Here is a 25,063-nt window from a genome sequence, read left to right as displayed (position 1 = left end):
TCAGGTGATCCACCGCCTTGGTCTCCCAAAGTGCTGGGATTACAGACATGAGCCCCCACGCCCAGCCTAATTTTTGTATTTTTAATAGAGATGGGGTTTTCCTAGTTGGCCAGGCTGGTCTCAGACTCCTGACCTGAAGTGATTCACCTGCTTCGCCTCCCAAAGTGCTACGATTATAGGCGTGAGCCACAGCACCCAGCGCCAAGAGTTTTTTTTTAGTGGATTCCTTAGGACTTTCTGTACACAAGGTCATGTCATCTGCAAATAAAAATCATTTTATTTCTTCCTGTCTGGATACCTTTCATTTACTCTGGATAGATCCTCCAGTAAAATACTAAATAGAAGTGGCAAGAGTGGACACACTTGTCTTGTTCTGATCTTAGGGGAAAGCATCCAGTCTTTCACCAGTAAATGATGTTTGCTGAGTTTTTGGTAGATGCCCTTTATCAGATGAGGAAGTTCTATTCTTCTTAATATATTTATCCGCACTTACTCCAAATCCACCTGATAAGTCTTGTACACCTAATAAATGGTCAATATATACATGATACCTAAAACTTTTATGATCATTTAAATCTCCCTAAAAGTGAATATGAACAAATCTATCATGTAATGAACACTTTCTTCCATTTTCTTTTCTTACAAAAGCTCTCTTAAATTTGGTGTTTGTTTTATGCTAAATAATTAAATAATTCCTTGTGGTGGCATAACATACTGAATATACTTCCATCTTATTTGATGTTTCTGTCTCTCTGTTTTCTCTTAGTATAAGAAAATCCTTGAAATTAGATAATTTCTAAAGGAAAGGGGTCTATTTAGCTCACAATTCTGGAGGCTAACGGGGCCAAGATGGTTCATCTGCATCTGGTGGACTTCAGGTGAGGGCTCAGTTGTGTCATAACATGGCAGAGAAGCAGAAGGGGCAGTGGGCATGTGTAAAGAGACCAAACAGTTGTGAGTGACAGACAGCCTCACTTTAAAGTAACTCACTCTCAAGGGAACTGATTCAGTCCTGAGAGAGCGAGAATTCACTCCTGAGAAAGGCATTAATAGCTCTTAACAACCTTATCATCTCCTAAAGACACCACCTTCCAACACCACCACATTGGAGACGAAGCCACAGCATGAGCTTTGGCGGGGACAAACCATATTCAAACCATAGCAATTACCTAATGGAAAAAATAGGTTTATTCCTTGAGATAAACTTATGAGGTGAACAAATTATTCCCACAGACTACTGGTTAGTTTTCCAGTAAACCAGTTGGGCGAAATATTTTGTGACAGGCCAGGCGTGGTGGCTCATGCCTGTAGTCCCAGCACTTTGGAAGGTGGAGGTGGGAGGACTGGGAGTTCAAAACCAGCCTAGGCAACATGGTGGGACACCATCTCTGCCAAAAAAAATTTTTTTTTAATTAACCGGGTGTGATGGCACACACCTGTAGTTCAGTTATGTCTGAGGCTGAGGCAGGAGGATCCTTTGAGCCCAGATATTGAGTCTGCAGTGAGCTGTGATCATGCCACTGTGCTCCAGCCTGGGCGACAGAGTAAGACCTTGTCTCAAAAAAAACCTTTTTAATGTTGTTGGTAGTATCTTAAGTTAGCATTATCCTCCATGCTCTGAGAGCAGTGTGTTCTATAGACAGCTAACTACATCTGGCAGTTCTCGTATCGATCATGGTTGTCTGTCTTTCCCTCTGAGCACATTTGTCCTTGTTTCTTGGTAGACCCTCCTGATTTTTTCTGTTGATATCAGTGTTGCCACAGAGTATACAGATAAGGAAAAAATAAATTACGATAAAATTAGAGCCAGATGTAAAATGACCAATGTTTCAAATAAGTGAAGGAGGATGGAGTTGTTTGCTTCGTTCTCTCTTAAGGCTATATATATAGTAGCTATCTGGGGAAGGAATTTTGGAGGAATAACATGGAGTCCTCATGGGAATCAGGATATTACAAATGTAAATAGGTACCTAAGCATTCCTTGACCACGTGAGGTTGTCGAATATTTTAGGCACACTTTCTTTTGGAGTGCAATGGTAGGATCTTGGCTCACTGCAACCTCCGCCTTCCAAGTTCAAGCAATTCTCCTGGCTCAGCCTCCAGACCAGCTGAGATTACAAGCACCTGCCACCATGCCTGGCTAATTTTTGTATTTTTAGTAGACACGAGGTTTTACCATGTTGGCCAGGCTGGTCTCGAACTTCTGACCTCAAGTGATACACCTGCCTTGTCCTTCCAACGTGCTGGGATTACAGGCAGGAACCACTGCTCCTGGCCCACACTTTCTTTATTACATTTTTATGTGTTTAAAGACTAATATTCCTCAATGCAATTCTACTTTATTTTTCAGATTTATACTATGGTGGGGAAGCTTTCTCTGTAGAGCAGCCACAGTCTTTTACTTGTCCCTATTGTGGAAAAATGGGCTGTACGGAGACATCTCTTCAAGAACATGTTACTTCTGAACATGCAGAAACATCAACAGAAGTGGTAAGTGAAGCAGCAGCCTTATGACTAAAATGATGTTGTAAAGTACATTATTTCTAACATGAATAAAGCTAGGTCACTGTCATCTACTTCCTGCTCAGTGTAATGATACCATTTGCATAGTTATTAAAATCATCTTTTAACAGCAAATTTTATACATCATGGGAGGCTGCATTTTTGCATCTTACTGTTCACACTGGGTTTCTTAACCTGTAGCTAAAACCACAGCATGGAGTCTTGACCAAATTCAGGAGCCCTTTATTCAATGCATTGTGAAAGGTTAAAAGGACGGCAACCTGCAGTGCATCTCTTGTTACAGTATCCTTGCTCTCTGCTTAACTTTTCCTCTACCAGGAACTTCACAAGGAAATTTAAAAACCTTTGGTAGTATCATAATAATCCATTGTCACATCTCATTGTAGCATATCTCTGATCTTACCTGGTTTTCATCAGATCACATCTCTTGCCTCCTAGGTCAAGCTCTGGGGTCCCTAGAAGTTCTTCCTATCCTCATCTTTCCAGTGGCTAAAGGCCATGGACCCAGAATAATACACAAAGAAAGTCTTACCTTGAAAGCTTGTTTGGCTTTTTTACTTGACATCTGAGTCAGCATGCATCCACCTTCAAGAAATGATAAAGTACACCTAAGAGTCTCTCCCCCACCTCTTTACCATTGATAATAATAGGTAAAGTGAAGGCTTTATATGGAACTATAGATACTGAATTGGGAGAATTTTGGCACAAGTAATTGCATATTGCATCAACTAATAAACCCCTAAATGTACTCAAAACAAATTAATTGAAACCCAGAGAAATAAAGTAGCATGCTCAAGGACATTCAGCTTAGTAAGGGGCAGGGGTAGGGGCAGGTGTTTGGACTCAGCTAGTGTCCCTCTGGGTTCCAGAGTCTCTACTTAACTCTGCTACAGCTATGCATATAATATAGGGTTACTTTTATTCCCACTGACACTGCTAGTTTGATGCTTGAAGTTGTTATAACATGTATCAAGCAGTAGGTAAATTTATTTTGTATAGACATCAAGCCAAATTTTACCGTCTTAACAGCTCAGAAATGCTCTGATCTTGCACCTAGGAGAGCCTCAGACTACTGTTGTCACATTTTATTACTATTCTTAGTTTGTTCTTTTTATTCTGTAAAGTGACTTTGCTTCCTTTTGGTACAGTCCCACATACCCGTATGAAGAATCCTGACTCAGTTGCATCTCCATGCTGGTTGTTGTGGAAAACTTGGAATCATTTTTCTTTGATTTAATTTCTGTTAAGTTTGGGTCCTTTACCTAAATACAATAAGATAAACATGGAGTTCTTATTGTAATTTAGGCATCCTTAAAATCATTATCAGACTGTGCACAGTGACTCATGCCTGTAATCCCAACACTGGGGAGGCTGAGGCGGGAGCATTGCTTGAGCCCAGAAGTTTGAGATTGGCCTGAGCAACAAAGTGGGGCCTTGTCTCCACAAAATTTAAAAATTAGCTGGACGTGGTGGCACATGCCTGTGGTCCCATCTACTTGGGAGGCTGAGGTGGGAGAATTGCTTGAGCTCAGGAGGTTGAGGCTGCAGTGAGCCATGATTGTGCCACTGCGTGGCACTGCAGCCTGGGTGACCGAACAAGACCCTGTCTCCAAAAAAAATTATGTATTATTATATATATTATATGTAATATATAAATAGCATTATATTATCATTAATAAATATATATAATGATATATAACAAGTAATAATAGATATTATTATTATCATCAGCCAGTAGTCCCTAGTATAGTATTCTCATCTCCCCACAAGGCAAGACAACCCAGTTTTCCATAACCTTGCCTCCGTGCCTCCGGTTGGTTTGCTCCCCAACCCCCACCCCTCGGAAAGTAAATACTCAAAATTGGTTGCTTACACTCTGGCATACCTGATACATAGTTTGAAAATTAAATACCCACCACCTGCAAATGGTTTCATGGTCTGTTTCTTGTGAGTTGTGTTTATGCCTTCATTAAGTTTCCAGGCTTTTGGTACATAGCCCAAGGCAGTTGTCACTCTATTTTCATATGGGCTTTTGTGGAATATTTTAAGGATTTATCTCTCCTCATTAGCCCTTAATCTTCGCATGAATGCTATATCTACCTCTCTTTCCACCCATATGCCCAGACATTTCAAAGTGAAAAATGGCAGGCAGATAAGAATCTTTAATATAAAAGTACAAGATTCCTTCAGGTCATGTGGGTCAAGTCCTAGAGGCAGGGCTGGCATTCAGCAGGTGCAGTCAAGTGTAGCATGCTGACTAGTGTCCATTCTGAAGGATTGGTGCCTATGCCATGCCAGTTGTTAAGTGTTTTGAATGCCTCTCTGTATATATGTGAAACATATTATCAACTCCAGTGTGCTACAGTTACATGTAATTGTCCAGGTGATAAGACTGTGTGTCCTCTCTCACCCCTCAATGTTTTGCATTTTTGAATTAGGGAATTCAAGAGTGATTTACATCATTTTGGTTTGGGGGATTATATCTACACAACAATTTGCTATATCTCCTTTTCTATTCCTCTTAACATGTTCCTTTCTGAATGCTCTGTTTGCTGTCTTGCTTTGCCCCACGTTACCTGCATGTGTCCTCTAGACCAGGGTTCCCCAACCCCTGGGCCACAGACGGGACCCGACTAACACCCGTCTATGACCTGTTTGGAACCGAGCCACAGAGCAGGACGTGAGCGGTGGGCCAGCGGGCATCACCGCCTGAACTCCACTTCCTGTCAGATCAGCTACATGGTTAGATTCTCACAGGAGCGCAAGCCCTTTTGTGAGCTGCTTTCTGATTTCTTGGGAATTATTTTTCAGTATAGCTAAATTATATTAATACTCTTTCAAGTTTTGTGAATTCCCAAGATGTCGTCATGCACATAAATTTTTGTACAAGAACCATGTTTAAATGTAAAACATAATTGCTTTTTAGGACTTCCTAAATTACATGTAGATGCTGCTCTTTAGAAGCCAGTGATGGCCGGGCGCGGTGGCTCAAGCCTGTAATCCCAGCACTTTGGGAGGCCGAGACGGGCGGATCACGAGGTCAGGAGATTGAGACCATCCTGGCTAACACGGTGAAACCCCGTCTCTACTAAAAAATACAAAAAACTAGCCGGGCGAGGTGGCGGGCGCCTGTAGTCCCGGCTACTCGGGAGGCTGAGGCAGGAGAATGGTGTAAAAACCCGGGAGGCAGAGCTTGCAGTGAGCTGAGATCCGGCCACTGCACTCCAGCCTGGGCGACACAGCGAGACTCCGTCTCAAAAAAAAAAAAAAAAAAAAAGAAAGAAGCCAGTGACAAATCTAACTTTTCAGCATTATGGGAGAATGGAATTGAGAGGGAAAATCATTTAATATGAAGTAATTCACAATTGTAAGTTAATTTCACTTATAATTGAACACTTATTAACTGTTCACTGCAGCAGCAGAAAATTAGATTGTAATCTAGTTGAACAGTGCGCTCACTCAACTCTTGAAAGGACCTTTATTTATATTGGCAAAATGGATGGCCAAGGTGCAGGTAGCTACAAGCTAGACGGTTCTACAAGGCCCAAAAGGAGTTTCTTGACCATGTAGCATAGATCATCCACTAGTCCTTTATGTATATTCTCAAAGCAAAACTTCAGTTTCTGTCTTGTATTCATTGTATCTGCAGATTTTGTAGGATAAACTAATACTTTTAATTGGGAAGGAGATCCAAAAGCCTGAAGTTGTCATTGGCCGTGGCAGTTAGTTAGCTCAATAGAATGTCTGTCTTCTCTTTTTTTTTTTTTTTTTTTTGTATAAGCACTAAAGTATAACACGTGTCAACAGGTTTTGTGTGTTGGCTTTAAATTCAGATGACTCTTTTTGGGTCATTACTCTTCTGTGGAGAAAGTGTTTTAAACCCCATTCCCCCCATTGCGTTGCAGGTGATCAGAAAATCTCTTGGCATAATAAGCCTGGGTGTTGCTGTAGCTGAGTTCTAAGAGCCGCTCAAAAGCAGAGACATGAATTGTACCCCAGTTTGAAGAAATAATGAAAAATATACACCGATTTTTAAAAAAAAATTTTTGGTAGAGACTGCGTCTCACTGGGTGGCCCAGGCTGGTCTCAAACTCTTGTCTGCAAGTGATCCCCCTGCCTCATTCTCCCAAAGTGTTAGGGTTACAAGTATAAGCCACTGTGCCCTGCCCCAATTTTGGCCCCAGTTTTTAAAAAGAGATGAAATTCATATGAACTTTTAATATTGGCAGGAACTATGCTCATTTCTTGATAATGTTTTAACCTAAAGTGTTAAGTTAGTTCTGATTTGGGACTCAGTAAATGCTTAATGGATTAGTCCATGGTAACAAAATTATACAATTTAACAGTCAGAACTTTAACTTTACCAGTTTACCTGGATTTCATAGCATAGATCCTTGAACAAGAAATAGGAAGGTGGTTATAAAGAATAGTTTTTAAAGCTGTGCATAGTACCCAGAGAGAGAATGCTGTCTGATGTGGTTGTATTAGTTCAAGAGAGAGGCGAGAGGAAATCCAAACTTGCTTTAGAATGGTTGATAACTGTATGGGGAAGAATGTGTGGAACTGTTGTTTAAAAAAAAAATCACGCATGCTGACTTCAGGTGCTTTCACAGAGGAGAAGTTCTGTGCATTCAGCAGTGACTCGGTGTTTATATGTGGAGTAACGACTTCAGAAGGTATGTTTTAAAGACATTGGCAACTGTGCTATATAATGTGCCCTAACTGGTTGCTGGCTGGCAGTCATGCCCTGGAACCACATGGAAAAATGGAGACTCTGTATGTTCTTGGAATGGGACCTTATCTCAATTGGTAAAGGCTTCCAAAGGGGCTACAGATAAAAAGCAAGATTGATGGTGACCCTCAGTGGCATGGTGAAGGAGAAGAGGAAACTCAAGCAATAGCAGAGACGACACTGAGAATGGCAAGGACATTTGTGAATCCAAATTTTTTTGTTATGTTAGGTAACAATAACATTTGGTGTTTTCGTATAACAGAGTAAATACAGTTTTTGAATATCATCGCTGTATTTGCCAAACTTACGTAGTTTGTTAATAATCAACCAGGACCTTTGTCAAAATAGATTGTTAAATCCCTCTCTTTCCAGAACTAGGAAACTGTATTTTTAACAATTGCTCCAGATGATTTATATTCTTTTTTTTTTTTTTTTTTTTTTTTTTTTGAGACGGAGTCTTGCTCTGTCACCCAGGCTGGAATCCAGTGGCTCCATCTTGACTCACTGCAACCTCCACCTCCCTGGTTCAAACAATTCCCCTGCCTCAGCCTCCTGAGTAGCTAGGATTACAGGCGCACGGCCACCATGCCCAGCTAATTTTTTGTGTTTTTATTAGAGACGGGGTTTCACCATGTTGGCCAGACTGGTCTCAAACTCCTAACCTCAGGCAATCCACCTGCCTCGGCCTCCCAACGTGCTGGGATTATAGGCGTCAGCCACTGCGCCTGGCCCTGATAATTTATATTCTTTTTTTTTTTTTTTTTTTTTTTTGAGACGCGCCTAGACTGGAGTGCAGTGGCGCAATCTCGGCTCACTGCAAGCTCCGCCTCCCGAGTTCACGCCATTCTCCTGCCTCAGCCTCCCGAGTAGCTGGGACTACAGGCGCCCGCCACCGCGCCCGGCTAGTTTTTTGTGTTTTTAGTAGAGACGGAGTTTCACTGTGTTGTCCAGGATGGTCTTAGTCTCCTGACCTGGTGATCCACCTGCCTCGGCCTCCCAAAGTGCTGGGATTACAGGCGTGAGCCACCGCGCCCCGCGATGATTTATATTCTTAGCCAAATTAAAGAAATACTGACTTAAGCCAGTTAAGTAAATCTTAATTGATAAGTTGTTACAATTTTAAGCTTGTGTGTTATATGGAATTTTCCTGTACGAATAATAGATAGTACTCTATCATGTGGCAGTGGAAGTATGATAAATATTAATGTTGACAAGCTGTCATAATTTTAGGGTCAGTACCCTAAAATTACCCTTGTGTTGAGTTTTCCTGTGCTGTAAGAGATATTCGGCACCATGATGTGGAAAGAAAGACACACTCAAAACTAAGAAGTGTTTGTGGCCATGAGTGGCACAGTGGCTTGCTTCCTCCCACTCCCCACCACCTCTTTTCCATTTCTCCTGCCTCGCTTTGCTCTCCTTTTTCTTTCTTCTTCTTGTTCCCTTCATTTCCTTTCAGAAAACACAGTCTTAAGAACAAGCGTTTTTGTCTTAAAGCGTGAGTTAGCTTGCTAAATATAAAATGTAAAACCTAAAAGATGACCAGGCCTCTGAGGTCACATCAGCATCTGAGCTTAGTTTTCCTTTCCAAGTCCTCATCTGAGTTCACTTTATGTGACCCAAGTGTGGCAACATCTTCCACTTGGTTCTAAACCTAGTATCTTGATTTTCTTTTTTCCGTTTTTTTTTTTTTTTTGAGATGGAGTCTCTGTTGCTCAGGCTGGAGTGCAGTGGTGCAATCTTGGCTCACTGCAACCTCCACCTCCTGGGTTCAAGTGATTCTCCTGCCTCAGCCTCCTGAGTAGCTGGGATTACAGGCATGTGCCACCACGCCCAGCTCATTTTTGTATTTTTTAGTAGAGATGGGGTTTCACCATGTTGGTCAGGCTGGTCTTGAACTCCTGACCTCGTGATCCACCCGCCTCAGCCTCCCAAAGTGTTGGGATTACAGGCATGAGCCACCACGCCTTGCCTAGCCTCTTGATTTTCTATGCTAGCTGTCAACCTGGGTGATCCTCCCACCACAGTAATTTCTTATCCTCAGTAATTCTTTATCCCTAGACGTTATGGAAGTTTGGTTGGTTGATTGGTTGGTTTTATATTATTTCTCTATGAATGAAGCAGTTCTGAATACCTTCATCCTGCCATCTTAACATAGTTACTCCAGTGAAATAAAAAAGATTGTGAGTATAGAACCAAAGTCAATACACAATAAGGAAAGATCTTGGCTTTATTTTATATCCTCCTCTCAAAGGTACTTTTCTACTTGTTAAATTATCTATCTTATTAGGACATTCTTAGTACATTTGGTATCTCTGCTTCCCATTCTGTTTTCCTTCTAGGAATTTATATCCTTGTGGAGACTTTTCTCATCTACCAACATTTTTATGTCCCCTCAAGTACTGAAGCCTCTGCAGCAATCTCTGGATAGCTCAAGTTGTTTATAGATTTTACCCGAAGGCCAATATAAAGGAAGGTATCTTAGAAGAAAGATGCCTTTTCCTTTTGGTGGTTATTTTCTCTTTAAATAAAAATCTTATAGAGACTTATAATATTGTAATAAGACTATAACCCAGCACTTGTTAACTTTTTCAAAATGATGAGTCTCTAAGGTAGCTTGTTTTATTTTTAAATAACTGGAACATGTTTTCTGTTTCTCTAAACCTTGCTGGTCTTTTTTTTTTTTTTTTTTTTTTTTTTTTTAAAGCAAATCTGTCTGGAGTTTAAAACCAAAGACAAATCATACTGTGCTGCATCTCTCAAAGAGTTTACAGTTTAGCTAGGTAAGACCAGAAGCACATGAAAAGTAAAATAGGTATATCAGACATAACCAGGTAATGTCAGAGTACAGGAATGGTACAGATAGCAGAAGTTAAATTCCTAGTAAAGAGAGAGTGGATAATCTGTAAACTTGTGACACATACAGCTACTTTACTGACAGAGGAAAGAATCTGACCACCTTCCTTGGCATCTTTTAAGAAAGGCATAGACAGGTCTATCTACTTCTTTTTCTCATTTGCCTCATCACATTCCATTGTGACCTCTCTAGTTCTTTTGCAAACTGTCATGCTTAAATGTTATTTCTCATGAACATATTTAGGTTTTCCTGAGGATATTTCTCAGACTCATGAGTCACATAATCAGGACAGCTGATTAGGCATAAGAGAGACTGATACCAAATCAGAGTTGAACTCTCAGGGGACTTCTGCTGTCTGGTTGTTAGATGATGGGAAGTTATGTTTGTTTGGGCTCCAGGAATCAGAGCAGTTTGTTTTCCCTCCATACCCCAGGATTGTCCTTGCAAGTCTCACCCCTCCCATCTCCCCTCATGTCTAGCACTACCACCTACTCCCAATGTGCAGTCAGCAGATAATAAGGCTGACCAATTGCCTAGATTTTGCCTAGGTGAAAGAATTTTGGCTCAAGTACTAGCAAGATGAATCACATATCCTGTCTTTAACCTTCTTATTTATTTATAAAGACAAAAGTCTACCACTTGAACTGTGCACTTCCTGGGGCTCCCTTTGGTCATGCCCCTTGCTTCAGACCTTTCTTCTTGGCCCTGTTCTTTAAGATTGAAATTGTTCATACTTCAAGTCTTGGCTACCATTATTAGAACATTATCTGCCCATTTGAATTTCGGAAGAGAAAGGGCCTTTCCTCTTTAAAAAGCTCCTCATTCTTTCTATCCTTCCCCTCTCCTTCCCTGTTTCACCAATTCTGTTAACTATAAACACCGCCTTCCCAACCTGTCACCGACTCCCCGAACCGTGACTGTGTACACATCATTTTATTCCTACTTTCTCCTGTCTCTTGCCAAAAGGCCCATGGAAAGTTGAGCTTCTACTCCTTGAGCCTGGCCTGGTTACAAGCTTATGGCTTACCACCCATTTCTTTGGGAAATAAGGTTAAAAAATGGACTTCCATACAATATGCCCCTTGGAAGTCACATTCATAAATTTATAGACCATATTTGCATATTATCAGTAATCATAATCTGTCTTACATTCAACATATCTATTGAATGTATGCACAGTTGCATTTAATCAGACCTCTGCTGTCTTATTTGGGAATTGTCTCTCAAGTATAGCTTACTTTGGAGAAGTGTGCCCTAGGCTTGTATCTGTCTTTACCATTCAAGACTGGACTTAAACATAAATGTGCACTGAATAGCATATTTTTAAAGTTTTTTTAATGGAAACTATTTTGCTAGGCCATACGAATGAATCAGGCAGGCTGTTAGAAGGCCCTGCCAGAGATCAAGTTTGGTGTGTCTGAAACTGTTGTGTTTGACCCTGAGGGACCTTGTGTGAACCGTTCTTGCTTAGGCTTCTACTGGTTTTCACTAATTCAGGATCTGCTGAGTTTTTTATTGGTTAAAACTTGATAATAGTGAAACAACAGAATCCTCGTCCGGAAAGGTGTCTTCTTGACATTCATTTGTTAAGCTGCTTTCTTTACTTCCATTGCAGATTTGTCCAATACGTGCAGCGTTACCTGGAGGCGATCCTAATCATGTCACGGATGACTGTGCAGCTCATCTTACACGTGAACACAGAGCCCCTAGAGATTGAATCTCCTTCTAAGAGATGACAAGGAAAAGAGTTGTTTGCAACGTTTGTCATTTTGATTTTTTGTTTTGGAGACAGGATCTCGCTGTGTCGACCTGGCTGGTCTCAAACTCCTGAGCTCAAGTGATCGTCCTGCTTCAGCCTCTTGAGTAGCTGGGACTATAGGCACACAAGTGCCACTGCATCCAGCTTGTCATTTTGATTATTTTTAAGGATAATATCCCCCAAAAGAGGAAAACTAATCTCCAAATTATTTTTACTTATTTGAACTTTTCCTAAAAGTGACTCAGTGTTGAGATGCAATTGATTTCTCTTTTTATATATTATCACTGTTGCATGAACCATTTTCACTAAGTGAAAGTTGACTTGTCCTTCATCTTTAGTTCACTATAATTAGATTTTTTTTAAGGCAGTTTGACCAGATTATGTCTTCCAGGATGGAAAGCGGAAAAATGTTAATCCAAATTAAAATTTAATTAGTTAAATATCAAGAGGCATTATTTGCTTTCCCTCTCTGTTGCTCTGCTGCCTTACCCTGTTGTGGGTGTGGCGTGGTGAGATGGTGGGGGCAGGTGTGCGTCTTAGTGTTCCTTTCCTTTTTGGGGTCTCCTTCTCCAAAAAGAGCCATTTCCTGCCCAGTTCCTGAGTAGGATAGCGTAAGGTCAGCTCCAGCTTTACATTTCCTTTCCTGCTTTTCTTTTTTTTTTTTTTTTTTGAGTCTGAGTCTCACTCTGTCGGCCAGGCTGGAGTGCAATGGCACGATCTTCAGCTCATTGCAACTTCCACCTCCTGGGTTCAAGCAATTCTCCTGCCTCGGCCTCCCAAGTAGCTGAGATTACAGGTGCCCGCCACCATGCCCAGCTAATTTTTGTATTTTTAGTAGAGATGGGGTTTCACCATATTGGCCATGCCGGTCTCTTGGCCAATCTGGTCTCGAACTCCTGACCGCCCGCCTTGGCTTCCCAAAGTTCTGGGATTACAGGCATGAGCCACTGCGCCTGGCCAGTTTTTGTATTTTTTTTTAGTAGAGATGGGGTTTCACCATATGGGCCAGGCCGGTCTTGAACTCCGGACCTCAGTGATCCGCCCGCCTCGGCCTCCCAAAGTGTTGGGATTATAGGTGTGAGCCACCACGCCCAGCTCCTGATTTTATTTCTTCATTCCCTTCCTTATCTCTCAACAGTTGCTGGCATTGTTCCCTGAGATTACTGGCCTACCAGAGTGATTAATTTTGTGGTCTTTGCTTCTGGTTTCAGGTTATGAATTGTTCGTCTAAAACTGTCACCAGCTGGGTACAGTGCCTCATGCCTACACTCCCAGCACTTTGAAAGGCCAAGGTGGGAGGATCACTTGAGCCTAGAAGTTCGAAACCAGCCCGGACAACATAGGAAGACCCCATCTGTACCAAAATAATGAGCTGGCCATGGTGGCACACACCTGTGGTCCCAGCTACTCAAGAGGCTGAAGTAGAAGGATGGCTTGAGCCCATGAGCTCAAGGCTGCCGTAAGCTATGGTTGTACCACTGCACTTCAGCCTGGCAACAAAGTGAGACCCTGTCTCAAAATACATATATATATATAAAATCATAATATATAAATTATCAAATATATAAATATGATCGCATCACTTTCTCTAAAACCCAAACCATCCTCATTAATATGATGGAACACTGCATGTACGGTGACGCCTGAAGGCCTCCTGGAGCTACCCATCTGGTGGTCCTTTAAATAACTCCAGAACCATCAGCTGAAAAACTGAGAAGCCAGCAAAAAAATGAATCTGCATTATAAAGCTGGTCTGTTTGGTGCTTTAAAGGAAAAATCTCTTCTATATGATCTGGCCTCCCCCACCTCTCATTTGCCTTTGTGGAAACGTAGGGTTGTCTTCATGAGTTTTGACAGCTATTTGCGACTCAGGACCTTTTTCAGTTTGACTCAAACTCAGCTATGTAAGATGGTTGAGGCTGCTGGGAATTTGACTTCGTGATAAATGTCATGTTAATCTGTCTGTGTGTCTTACACAAGAAATGCAAATCTGTTTTCTGCTTAGCAGCAGCATTGGAAAGAAGCTTGAAAACAGATTAAAACTAGTAATCCAAAAGAAATCTTTGATCTGCTGAATATAAATTCAATATTGTTCCTTTTTCATTATAGGTGGTATTTGAGATTTCATGAGCTATATAGAGAAGCTTTCTTACCTCACACAGCCAATACACACACACACACTCACATGTTGCCTTATATTTGAGTGTTTTTTTTTAGGGTTAATAGCCCTCCCTCATAGATAGAGTTGGGACATTTGCACTTTAAGTTAAATGTGCTGTTTTTAAATGCTTACAATTCAGGAAGTCTTTATATCTGTCTAGCAAGGGCTCAAGTGATTTTTTTTTTCTTTCTGTGAAATATTTTCATTTTTTTCTTAACTTTTGGGTTATGATGAATCGAGTGGTGTTCGACATGTACGTAGAATGTTTCTCCCTGGCCGGGGATTAGGAGGTCCTCGTGCTCATAGATCAAACATGCACTTTACTAGCAGTTCTACTGGTGGACTTTCTTCTTCTCAGAGTTCATATTCTCCAAGCAATAGGGAAGCCATGGCTCCTATAGCTGGTAAGTTAGTTTCACATTCATAAGGGAAATGGCAGGGGAAGGAGGAGCTCCTTTTAAAACTTTTTGTGATGCCAGGTGCGGTGGCTCACTCTGGGAGGCGGGAGCGGGTGGATCACTTGAGGCCGGGAATTCAAGACCAACCTGGCCAACATGGTGAAACTCCATCTCTACTAAAAATATAAAAATCAGCCAGATGTGGTGGTGGGCGCCTGTAATCGCAGCTACTCAGGAGGCTGAGGCATGAGAATCACTCAAGCCTGGGAGGTGGAGGTTCCAGGGAGCCGAGCTCGCACCACTGCACTCCAGCCTAGGTGATGGAGTGAGACCCTGTCTCAAAAAAAAAAAAAAAAAAAAATTGTGAGATTTGTGTTCTTAGCCTCACCTCTCTGATCGTAAGCCATGTTCCTTCACAAAATTGCCAAATACTTTAAAAGTGTAAAATGTGTTCAAAGCCGATACTTAACATAAAGTAATTCATACTCTTCTGGCATCGCTTAAGTCCAGTAGTCCCCCTCTCATATGTGGTTTTGCTTTCCCGGGTTTCAGTTACCCACAACCAACTACAGTCAAAAAATCGGTGAGTACAGGACAGTAAGATACTTTGAGAGGGAGAGAGACCACATCACATAACTTTCATGGTCTATTTTTAGATTTGCTCTATTTTGTTGTGAATCTCGTACTGTGCCTAATTTATAAATTAAACTTTAGCACAACAGATAAGTATATATAGGAAAAAACATATAAGGTTCTGTGTTATCCAGATGCCCATTTCAGCCATTCACTGGGGGTCTTGGAACATGTCTCCTGCAGGTAAAGGGAGTGGGAGACTCCTGTTCTTAGAGACATAAGATGATAAAAAATGGTTTTATGTTGTATTTGTGGCCTCTATTGAAGCCCAAGGAAATCATAAAAGATTTCAGTTTGAATACCTCCAAAATTTCATGGTTAAACCTCCATAAGTACACATAACAAATGTCCAAAGCACATTTGAAATTAAGGTTTTATAAGGTATAGCTAACATTTTTAAGAACATGTTATGTGTAAAATTCTATCACAGATTTATGCCTATCTCAGGTGTTGTGCAGGGCGCCTCATGGCTTCCAGGTACACATTCCACCACATGGACACATTGCAGAACTGTTATCTATAGCTAATTGACAAGACTAAAAAATTAAGCTCTTCTCATGGAAGAAAGGAAAGTAAGACTTAATGTCCTGATCTTGATTTGAGAACTGTATTTTGGTAGAACATACTGAAAGGTACATGTTTAATAGCTTGGGGAAAATGTTAAAAAAAAAAACAAAAAACAAAAAAACATAGTTTTTGAACCTGGCCATGTCACTGGGTCTAGTACATGACAAACCTGGGAAGTTGGTAGCAGAACACAGGGTCAGAATAAAATATAAGAAATCACTGTAGCCTGACAATCTGCAAGACACACCAAGCAGACAAGTGGTAAGACTGTGGGACGTGTGCACACATTTAAAGCAACAGTTCTGAAATGTGTCCATGTGGTGAAGTGTGCACCTACCTGGAAGCCATGAGGTGCCCTGCAGAACACCTGACACACTGGTAAGTGTAAATCTGTAATAGAAACTGAGAACATCGGAGCTAAATGACAACTTAGGAACACAAAGGAGGAGACAGCAGACACTGGGGAAGGGTGGGAAGAGAGAGAGGAGCAGAAAGATAACTGTTAGGTACTGGACTTAATTGGGTACTGCGTGATGTAATAATATGTACGACAAACCCCCGTGATGTGTTTAACTGTGTAACAGACCTTCACATGTACCCCCAAATCTAAAATAAAAATTTAAAAAAGAAAAAAAACCTAAGAATAATGTGACACCTATCATGTTATTAAAAAGTTAGATATACCATATACAATTTTAATTCCAAATGTGCTTTGAACATTTGGGTGTGCAACAACAAAAACAAGCCTAACAAACTGAGTTTGGGGGATTTAAAAAATATTTCTTCATCCAAAGGGAATATTTACCTGCTATTTTGGTGGCAGACACTAAAAATTAAAGTAGTTTCTGGGCGCAAAATTCAAATTTGAGAAATTTTCATTTGTTTTTTTTCTGTCAGTGAAAATTAGTTTATTTTAGTGATAGACTGTATATTCCATGAAAGAGTGGTATAAGAGTGCTATCAAAAGCCTGGGATAAAGCAACAGTGAACAAGAAAACAGAAACTGTTAATGAGTTTTAATGATAAAGAGTTTTTGCTGGCCTAAGAGTGTCTGCAAGGCAATCATCGGTTCCCTATAAGCGAGGTAGACCCTCCACTTGGAAGAAGGCATTTCACTGCACCTTACGTAGATGAGGGTGCAGGGACAAAGGCTTACACCTCTTAATGAGTACAGCCTTATGGACACAAGACAGTCTGGATCATAACAGGCCACTAAGTACGCTGTACAGTCAGATGCAACAGGTTCTCAGGAGCCAGTCAGCCTTGCTGAGCACTGCTAGTGGTACCTACTGCAGTGGTACTCTGAAACAGCAGTACCAGAAGGTACTAGAGGGAGAAGCCAGAGGCGAGTGTTCAAGGGCCACTATCAGAAATGATCCAGGCCTCTTGGGCTACATCCTAATAATTCATTCAGTCATTCAGTAAATGTTTGAATTCCTGCTATATCAGGCCCTGTTCTGAGAGCTGGGAATATAGTCAACAGTAGACCTCATCCCTGCTTCCATGAAACACATATTGAGAAAGCTTATATTATAATTGGGCCCGCAGATAAACCACTTCATTAAATACTAAGAGAAAGCTTAACTAAATCAGTCTATTATGCAGATAATTTTAAAGACAATTTAAGTTTTACTGAAAGCAAACATAGTTGGGTCTGGGTTGATATTCGTATGCATTTGCGTTCTCTGTACACAGTAACTCCTGCCTCCAGGAGGCATTCTAGAAGGTATTCAGCTCTTCACTGAAACTGTATGCTGCTGTGGTTACCTACCTGTTCACAATGCTTTTGATGTTGTTCCAGTCAAAGAGTGATCTGTAGCGTTTTGTTTTCCTCAGTATTAAGCAGACATTAATTGTCTTCATTTCCATTGGCAGAGCTTTTATCTCAGTTATCAGGAGTGAGACGTTCTGCAGGAGGACAGCTTAATTCCTCTGGCCCTTCCGCTTCTCAGTTACAACAACTGCAGATGCAGCTGCAGCTAGAACGGCGGCATGCCCAGGCAGCACGGCAACAACTGGAGACCGCACGCGACGCAACCCGGCGTACTAACGCAAGCAGTGTCACCACTGCAATCACACAATCCACAGCAACAACCAACATAGCTAATACAGAAAGCAGTCAGCAGACTCTCCAGAATTCCCAGTTTCTTTTAACAAGGTAGCTCATTTGTTGATAGAATTTTGTTTGGGAAGTAGTATTTTATTGCCACTACAATCTGGAATTATCTTTTCTCTTTTGTGCATATATATTTCTTTAAAATTCTGTGTTTGATTAAAACTCACAAATCTCTGATTAAAACTGCATATTCAGTATTTCCCCAAGAATGTGAAACATAGTAATTCTTTTAAATAAATTAAGAATACTGGGCCAGACTCAGTGGCTCACACCTCTAATCCCAGCACTTTGGGAGGCCAAGGCAAGCATATTGCCAGAGCCCAGGAGTTCCAAACCACCCTGGGCAACATGGTGAAATCTTCTCTCTACAAAAATTAGCCAGGTGTGATGGTGCGCACCTGTGGTCCCTGCTACTCAGGAGGCTGAGGCGGGAGGATTGTTTGAGCCCTGCAGGCAGAGGTTGCAGTAGCCAAGATTATGCCATTCATTCCAGCCTGGGTGACAGAGTGAGACCCTGTCTCTAAAATAAAATAACTGGTCTTCTTGTTCTCAAGATATATATCATCATATAACATGAATTGTTTTGCCATAGTGCCCATAAAACATTAAACACTATATCATTATATATATATGGTTCATGTTAGGTGCATTTATCATAATTAACATTGCTTTTTATTGCCAGTTTTAATCTACTGTGAAATATTAAAAGGTATAAGAAGGATTTCATAATACAGTGACAGTTTTCTCCTATGAATTTCTAAAAAAGCTAGATTTAAACTTTTATGGTTGGCACACAAAAGTAACTGTTAAAAAAAATGACTTCCCATGGTATAAATAATATTCAGTACAACAGTAAACTGCTCTACTGGATGGAGTTCCTGTTCGCTTCTGAAACTGTTAGCAGCTGTATGTATTTGTCTGCCAGAACTTCATAGGCATTTTATGTGACTTTCAGGAACATAAAGAATTTTAAAAAGAGCAATGATGAGTGGAGACTTAGCCTCAACAGATAATGAACCTGGATTATTATCTCCATTATCTCCAAAATGCAGTGTGTATGACAATTCATTGGGAGGTTAGAAGAAAATATTATAATTTCTACTTATATTTCTTTTATCTCATCCTCTGTTAATCCAGTGGTGCATGTGTATAGTTATAAATAACATAGTGTGGGTGCAGAATAAAAAATGCTTGAAAATCCCTGGACTAGAGCCCCAGCTTTGCCACTTGCAAGTTTTGGACCTCAGGCAAGTCATTTCACTCCTCCAAACCTCAATTTTATCATCAGTATCCCAGAAGTTTTGCCTCTAGAGAGAGAATTATTTTGAGGATGAAATGGAATACTGATACGTATGTGTATGGTCTGGCTCAGTGTCTGCCCTATAGTAAAGGCCCAATTAATGGTATTCATTATTATTTGTTATGAAACCAAGAAAAAACATGTAAATGGGTAATTTACCTTTGAATGACCTCTGCTAGGTCAGTAACTGTGCCTGGTTATTAGCAGATAATGCTGCTTTAATGTAAGAGAACCACAGGGCCACAGATGGAGCTACCTGCTGCCATGTAGCCTTACCGATAGGTACTGACCAGCAGCAGGTCCGTAGCATACCACATCTAAGTTCCTGCCTCAAAAAGGAGATCTACTAGTGTGCATTTCTACTGAGAGTTCACAGAACTGTGGGTGGAACGTCTTGCCAGTGCCCTTTGGAAAAGACACCTTCCTGTCCACCCTTGCCCTATCCTTTTTTTTTTTTTTTTTTAAGACCCAAACTACTCAGTGAGCTTGTCTGTGCATTTATTCCACACCCAACTCTCAGAGCATGGTATGAGTGATCTCTGAGTGCTCTCCCTGAATTCTGGTTGTAGCTTCTTGAAATTCCCCTTCTGTCATCTGATACTGTACATTGTATGGTACCATGTAATTTACAAACCACTTTCCACATATTTTATTGTATCATATGATTTATTTAAGGCAATATTTCCCCAGAAATACTCTCTTAACTTCATATATTCTAAGGAATATATGTAATTATGTTATTCCATCCCCAATTAATAAGGTCAGAGAAAGCAAAGTAAGAAGAATAAAGAGATTATTTACTGTTGGGCTTCTCAGAACTTCAAATGTATTAACATGCATTGTGAATTTTCAAGGCAAGGAGAACGGCTGCAGTGTATTCAGGAGAGATCCTGGTCTCTGGTCACTCAGCTCTTATGTGATATATATAGGGCCCAAGCCTTATTTTTGGTCTTTTCTTTGACCAGGGGCAGTTCCTATTGATGTTGCCCTGGAACTGATGGTAAGGTCACAGTTTCTTTGGAGTCCAAGATAGTTGACCTTTTAGAAAGTGATTGTTGGAGTGTGTAAGTCAGATCGGTCTTTTTTTGAGGCAGAGTTTCGCTCTTGTTGCCCAGGCTGCACTGCAACCTCCACCTCCCAGGTTTAAGTGATTCTCCTGCCTCAGCCTCCCAAGTAGCTGGAATTACAGGCACACACCTCCACACCCGGCTAATGTTTTGTATTTTTAGTAGAAATGGGGTTTCACCATGTTGGTCAGTCTGGTCTCAACTCCTGACCTCGTGATCCGCGCGTCTCGGCCTCCCAGAGTGCTGGGATTACAGCTTTGGAGCCACCGTGCCTGGCCAGATCTCATCTTTTGACAATGGGACCAGCTCATTTTGCTAACCCCAACTTGAAGATCCTCGCAAGCCTTGCAGTTTCATTTATATCCTAAATTTTATATTTCATCAGGAAGTCAAGACCTAGTACCAGTACCTCATATGCAGACTTTACCTGCCTCTCAGGAATGAGGTATCTTCTCAGTTATTTCCCTGAAAAACAAACAGTAATATTGTTACTGCATGTTCTCTCGAGGACTGAAGGCCACAGGCTGTATGTTTTTAGTTCGCCTCGTTGTTACGTGGGTAGTCCTCTTTACGTTCTTTATCTTTCTGTTACAAGGTTTAACTTCTCTAAAATTTTTTTTTCTTTACCAAAGACCTTTTCCAAAGAACATGGAATGACTTCAGTTCGTAATATTTTTATAGCTTTGGGTTGAAAACGTGTAGTCTACTCAATCTTCTATTCCATTAGATACTCTCTTATGATAGCCTTAATTTTTTTTTAACCATAAATGTAATCAGTCATTTCCTTTCAATGTGGATTTTATGGCTTTTCTGTAATTACCTTTCAGATATTTTTGCATTCTTTCAGTTCTGAAATTTGATCTTTTGTTTTCTGAGTCATAGATACCTAATTATTTAGTGGTTTTGAACTTAGCACCTATGAGATTTTGTGCAAATTACTTAACCTTTGCTTCAGTTTCCTCTTCCTGTAAAATGTTGATAATAATAGTCCCTAACTCAGAGAGTTAAATGAGCTAATGCACTCAAAGAGCACTCAGAGCCTGACCCGCCGTTAGTGTCGTCCGTGGTGGCATGGGCCTTGCAGTGCTGGGAGAACAGCAGGGAGCAGGTGCCAGGCAGTAGGGCAGCATAGAATAGATCTGTCTCTGGGCTCAGGGTGCTGCCTCTGGGTACTCAGGGAGAAGACCTGTCATGTATGCCTGCCGGGCCTCCTTTCAGTGTCCCCATATTCTCCCTCTTTGTTCCTTTTGCTGCCCCGTTGCTTCTGCTCGTTTCCCTTTCTTTGCCACTGAAAGTGTAGAGAAAACCAGTACTGAAACTAAGCAGAATTTTATATCATTTTTTGTTGGAGATTGACCTTTTTTTTTTTTTTTTTGAGACAGAGTCTCACTCTGCTGCCCAGGCTGGAGTGAAGTGGCACGATCTTGGCTCACTGTAACCTCCGGCTCCCGGGTTTAAGCAATTCTCGTGCCTCAGCCTCCCAAGTAGCTTGGATTACAGGCATGCACCACCATGCCCTGCTAATTTTTGTATTTTTAGTAGAGAAGGGGCTTCACCATGATGGCCGGGCTGGACATGAACTCCTGACCTCAGGTGATCCACCCATTTCAGCCTCCCAAAGTGCTGGGATTACAGGTGTGAGCCACTGCACCCGGCCAGAGACTGACATTTTAAAGTAATTTAACAAGTTTAGTAACAAGTGATAATTAGAATTTTCAGCTCTTAACATCTGTCCAGTCTCTGTGCATATGAGCCGGGTTTCCCAGCATAGCCCAGATCTCATAAGTACATGCGTCAGGGGAGCAAGTCAGGCAAGTAGACCTTGCGTCTGCCCTGCTACACGGTAGGTCTTGGTAGAAGAAATGCAGGAGGCTGTATGTGTTTTCTTGCCCTCTCTAGCTTCTGCATATACCAGGAAGAATTAAATAGAGTAATAGAGAACAGTCAGAGGAAATTTTCGGATATTTTTCAGTTGAATATTCTGTTCACTGCAGATTTTGTTTTTGTGTTTTATTTTCCTGTATTTACCCCCAGATGAAATTCTGGTTAGACACTTTCCCAAGCGTCTAATCTGTAAGAAATCCTGTTTTCCTTAGAAATTTTTCACCTAGCTTTCTCTGGAGTGGAAAAAGTCTAAATGTATTTTTTTTTTCTCATTGAGTCTAATTAAAGCATAGATTTGCACCTCCAGGTAACAGTATTGCAACAAATGTGGGGAATTCGTCTCAACACAATTAAGGATAAATTAGAGCCAGATATTCCAGCAATGTCTCATTCTGAATTTTGCCAACTGTAAAACTTGCACAGTGGAGAGCACTGTAGAAATTGGCCATGCCATTGTTCATTGACTTTTTAACAATAAGGTCTTTTCTTTTTAACTTACACAGGTTGAATGATCCTAAAATGTCTGAAACGGAGCGCCAGTCCATGGAAAGAGAGCGTGCAGACCGCAGCCTGTTTGTCCAAGAGCTCCTTCTGTCCACTTTAGTGTGTGAAGAGAGCTCATCCTCAGACGAGGATGATCGGGGGGAGATGGCAGATTTTGGTGCTATGGGCTGTGTAGATATTATGCCTTTAGATGTTGCTTTAGAAAACCTACATTTAAAAGAGAGTAATAAAGGAAATGAGCTCCACCACCTCCTCTTTGATGACATCCCAATTCTCAGACAATGTCCTCTGTGCTGTATTTGCCAATGAAAGTGGACAACAACTATCTTGGGTTTGTTTGGTGATTGTAATTTCAGGTCTGTCACTCTTGTTACATTGTGTACCTTCAAAAGGAAGAGAGAAAATATATATGATAATCATTTCCACTTAACTAATTTTTACTTCTAGCAGGTAAATGTAGGTAGCAGTGCAGGGGTCATCTCTGCTTCCTGTACCTTGACCTGCAAAAGGCTCTCCTGATACTCCACATTCAAACTGAAGAGGAAAATTGAAATCTCTAATGAAGCTGCTGTGTGTATTTATGAATATTAGTGAATAAAAACTGCTTGGATGGTTTACCTTAACTACTCACTGCATGAGGTATTTTGCAGCGTGCATGAGTTTTAGTGACCTTGTTATTTAAAAAATTAAATATAAGGAGTAAAACTTAAAAAAAAAAAATACAAAGCCCAAAGCTTTCCCAAACATTATTCAACGGTTATACTACGAAGTAGCTTTTGAATAACGTCTGCCTGAATCACCTTTCTTTGTGTGCCTCCTACGCACAAAGCCAGCTCTGCAGTGGAATCTGGGGATGGTAGCCGGGTGTGGCACTCCGCCCTGTGTGACTGTCCTGTCTCCCTGTTAGTCATCTTGCCTGTGTGGGGCTCAGCCTGTCTCTTTAAATCATCTGTAGAAGACACAGCAGTAAAGCTACCGTTGGAAGCTGCTGCAGGGGCCTTTGTGTGCCCTAAAAACAAATCCTGTTCATGTTTGTTTAAAGTTTTTACTTTTTGTGGTTGTTTAAAATTTTTTCAATTGTTAAGTATGTTTTATTCAGGTGTAGATGAATTTCATTTATTGACTGTTCAACAGAGTTAACCTGAATTATGTTGTCTTTGTTTTTAAAAATCTCACATTCTCAATCATATTTTGCGTTATTTATGTATTTGCTTTGTAGTTGGCTGAGACAGATCAGTATCAGGGGAGCTTTGAGGATTTGCCTTCCCAGATTTGTCAATAGATTACAACCAAATTCTTAATGCTAATTTTAGCACCTTTTATTTATTGGGTTTTTTTTCTGGCATAAAAAGTAAAGCCTTTCAATTGAATCATGCCACCTATATGCCTATATTATCAATCCTATGTGTAAAAAAAAGTACAGCTTTTTTTGGGTTTGTTTTGGGGTTTGGAAGGGCTGGGTTATTTTTGATTTCCTGTTTCGGTTTTTGTGCATAGACTTTCACAATAGCTCCAAGGCAGGGACAGCGGGTTTGGGGGTTGGGAGGGCAGTTTTTGGAATGTAAATTTAGGACTTTTAAAAAGGTGTGCACAGCTTCTGATAAATTTATAACCAGACTTAACCTAATCCTGTCTCATTCTAGTTCTGTTTTCTCTGAGCCCTTTTCTTAGTCTCCTCTCTTTCTCCTGTCATCCTTTTCCTTTCCTGTCCGTGTATCTCCATTTCTTCAACATGACAAGCATACAGACTTGAACACCTTTCCGCTGTTCTTCCGAGAACTGTGAAGTCCATGTTCATCCAAATGTAACTGAAAAAGACGTCACCCTACATGTCTGAAAAACTGTTGCTTCTCCTCTGAAACTTCAAACTCCAATCATAGCTTTGTTTTCTTTAGTTTCTGTAATGGAAAATGTTTAAAGGAAAACTTCACACCAGGCTTCTGGTTACACTAGAAGTCAAGCCCAGTAGGGATTTTCATTTTTTTTTCGATTGGTTGTTGAGAAGTTTCAAAAACCAGTTTTCAAGCTGTGGTCTTTCAAACACATCTGCACTGAGTCACACATTTCAATAAAGCATTTTCAAGACTGTTGACCACTTGAATTTCTTTGGTGTTGGTGGATTAACCTAACCATTACTCAGAGATTTTATATCTCTAATCCAGTATTTTTTTTTCTTTTTATGCTAAACGTGGGAGATCCTGGTTTTGTGTGAATGCATTATTTTGAATGGGAGAAATGTTTAAATATGCCAATTATGTACTTTCCCTTTTCTGCGCAAATTCTGGGAAAATGTAAGAGCCTTCATTTTTTAACATGGTTTTAGGGAAGAACTGTAAGTCCATTCAGAGCAGTTTAATTTAGGTGATCACTTTAACACTGCAGAAGACCTAAGGAGTCATAAGATTCCATCTCATGTAGAATCCTGTATATTAATTATTTTTACCAGATATTTTACAAACACCTCACCTCATCCTGTATGTAATCAATAATGTATTATTTTAGGGTAGAAAGACACAGAATATCGATATAAAAATATATTCAAGCCCTTGAAATTCTTGTGCCCCT

The 25,063-nt window shown here is 40.6% G+C and overlaps 1 protein-coding gene across 1 annotated transcript in view; it reads left to right on the top strand.

Annotated features, from left to right (window-relative positions):
- Window positions 1–23,121, top strand: part of LOC139359293 (E3 ubiquitin-protein ligase KCMF1-like) — a 33,440-nt gene extending 10,319 nt beyond the window's left edge. Inside the window, 6 exon segments of the mRNA XM_071081917.1 lie at window positions 2,351–2,490; window positions 11,725–11,822; window positions 14,255–14,433; window positions 17,503–17,785; window positions 22,498–22,736; window positions 22,739–23,121. Of these exon segments, the coding sequence (XP_070938018.1) occupies window positions 2,351–2,490; window positions 11,725–11,822; window positions 14,255–14,433; window positions 17,503–17,785; window positions 22,498–22,736; window positions 22,739–22,758 (959 nt within the window). The 3' untranslated portion in view covers window positions 22,759–23,121.
- The last annotated feature ends 1,942 nt before the right edge of the window (window positions 23,122–25,063 follow it).

The sequence above is a fragment of the Macaca nemestrina genome, chromosome 17, assembly GCF_043159975.1.
Source record: "Macaca nemestrina isolate mMacNem1 chromosome 17, mMacNem.hap1, whole genome shotgun sequence".
NCBI classification, from domain to species: Eukaryota; Metazoa; Chordata; class Mammalia; order Primates; family Cercopithecidae; genus Macaca; species Macaca nemestrina.
Note: the sequence above shows the minus strand (reverse complement) of the source record. Positions and strands in the feature narration are given on the sequence as shown.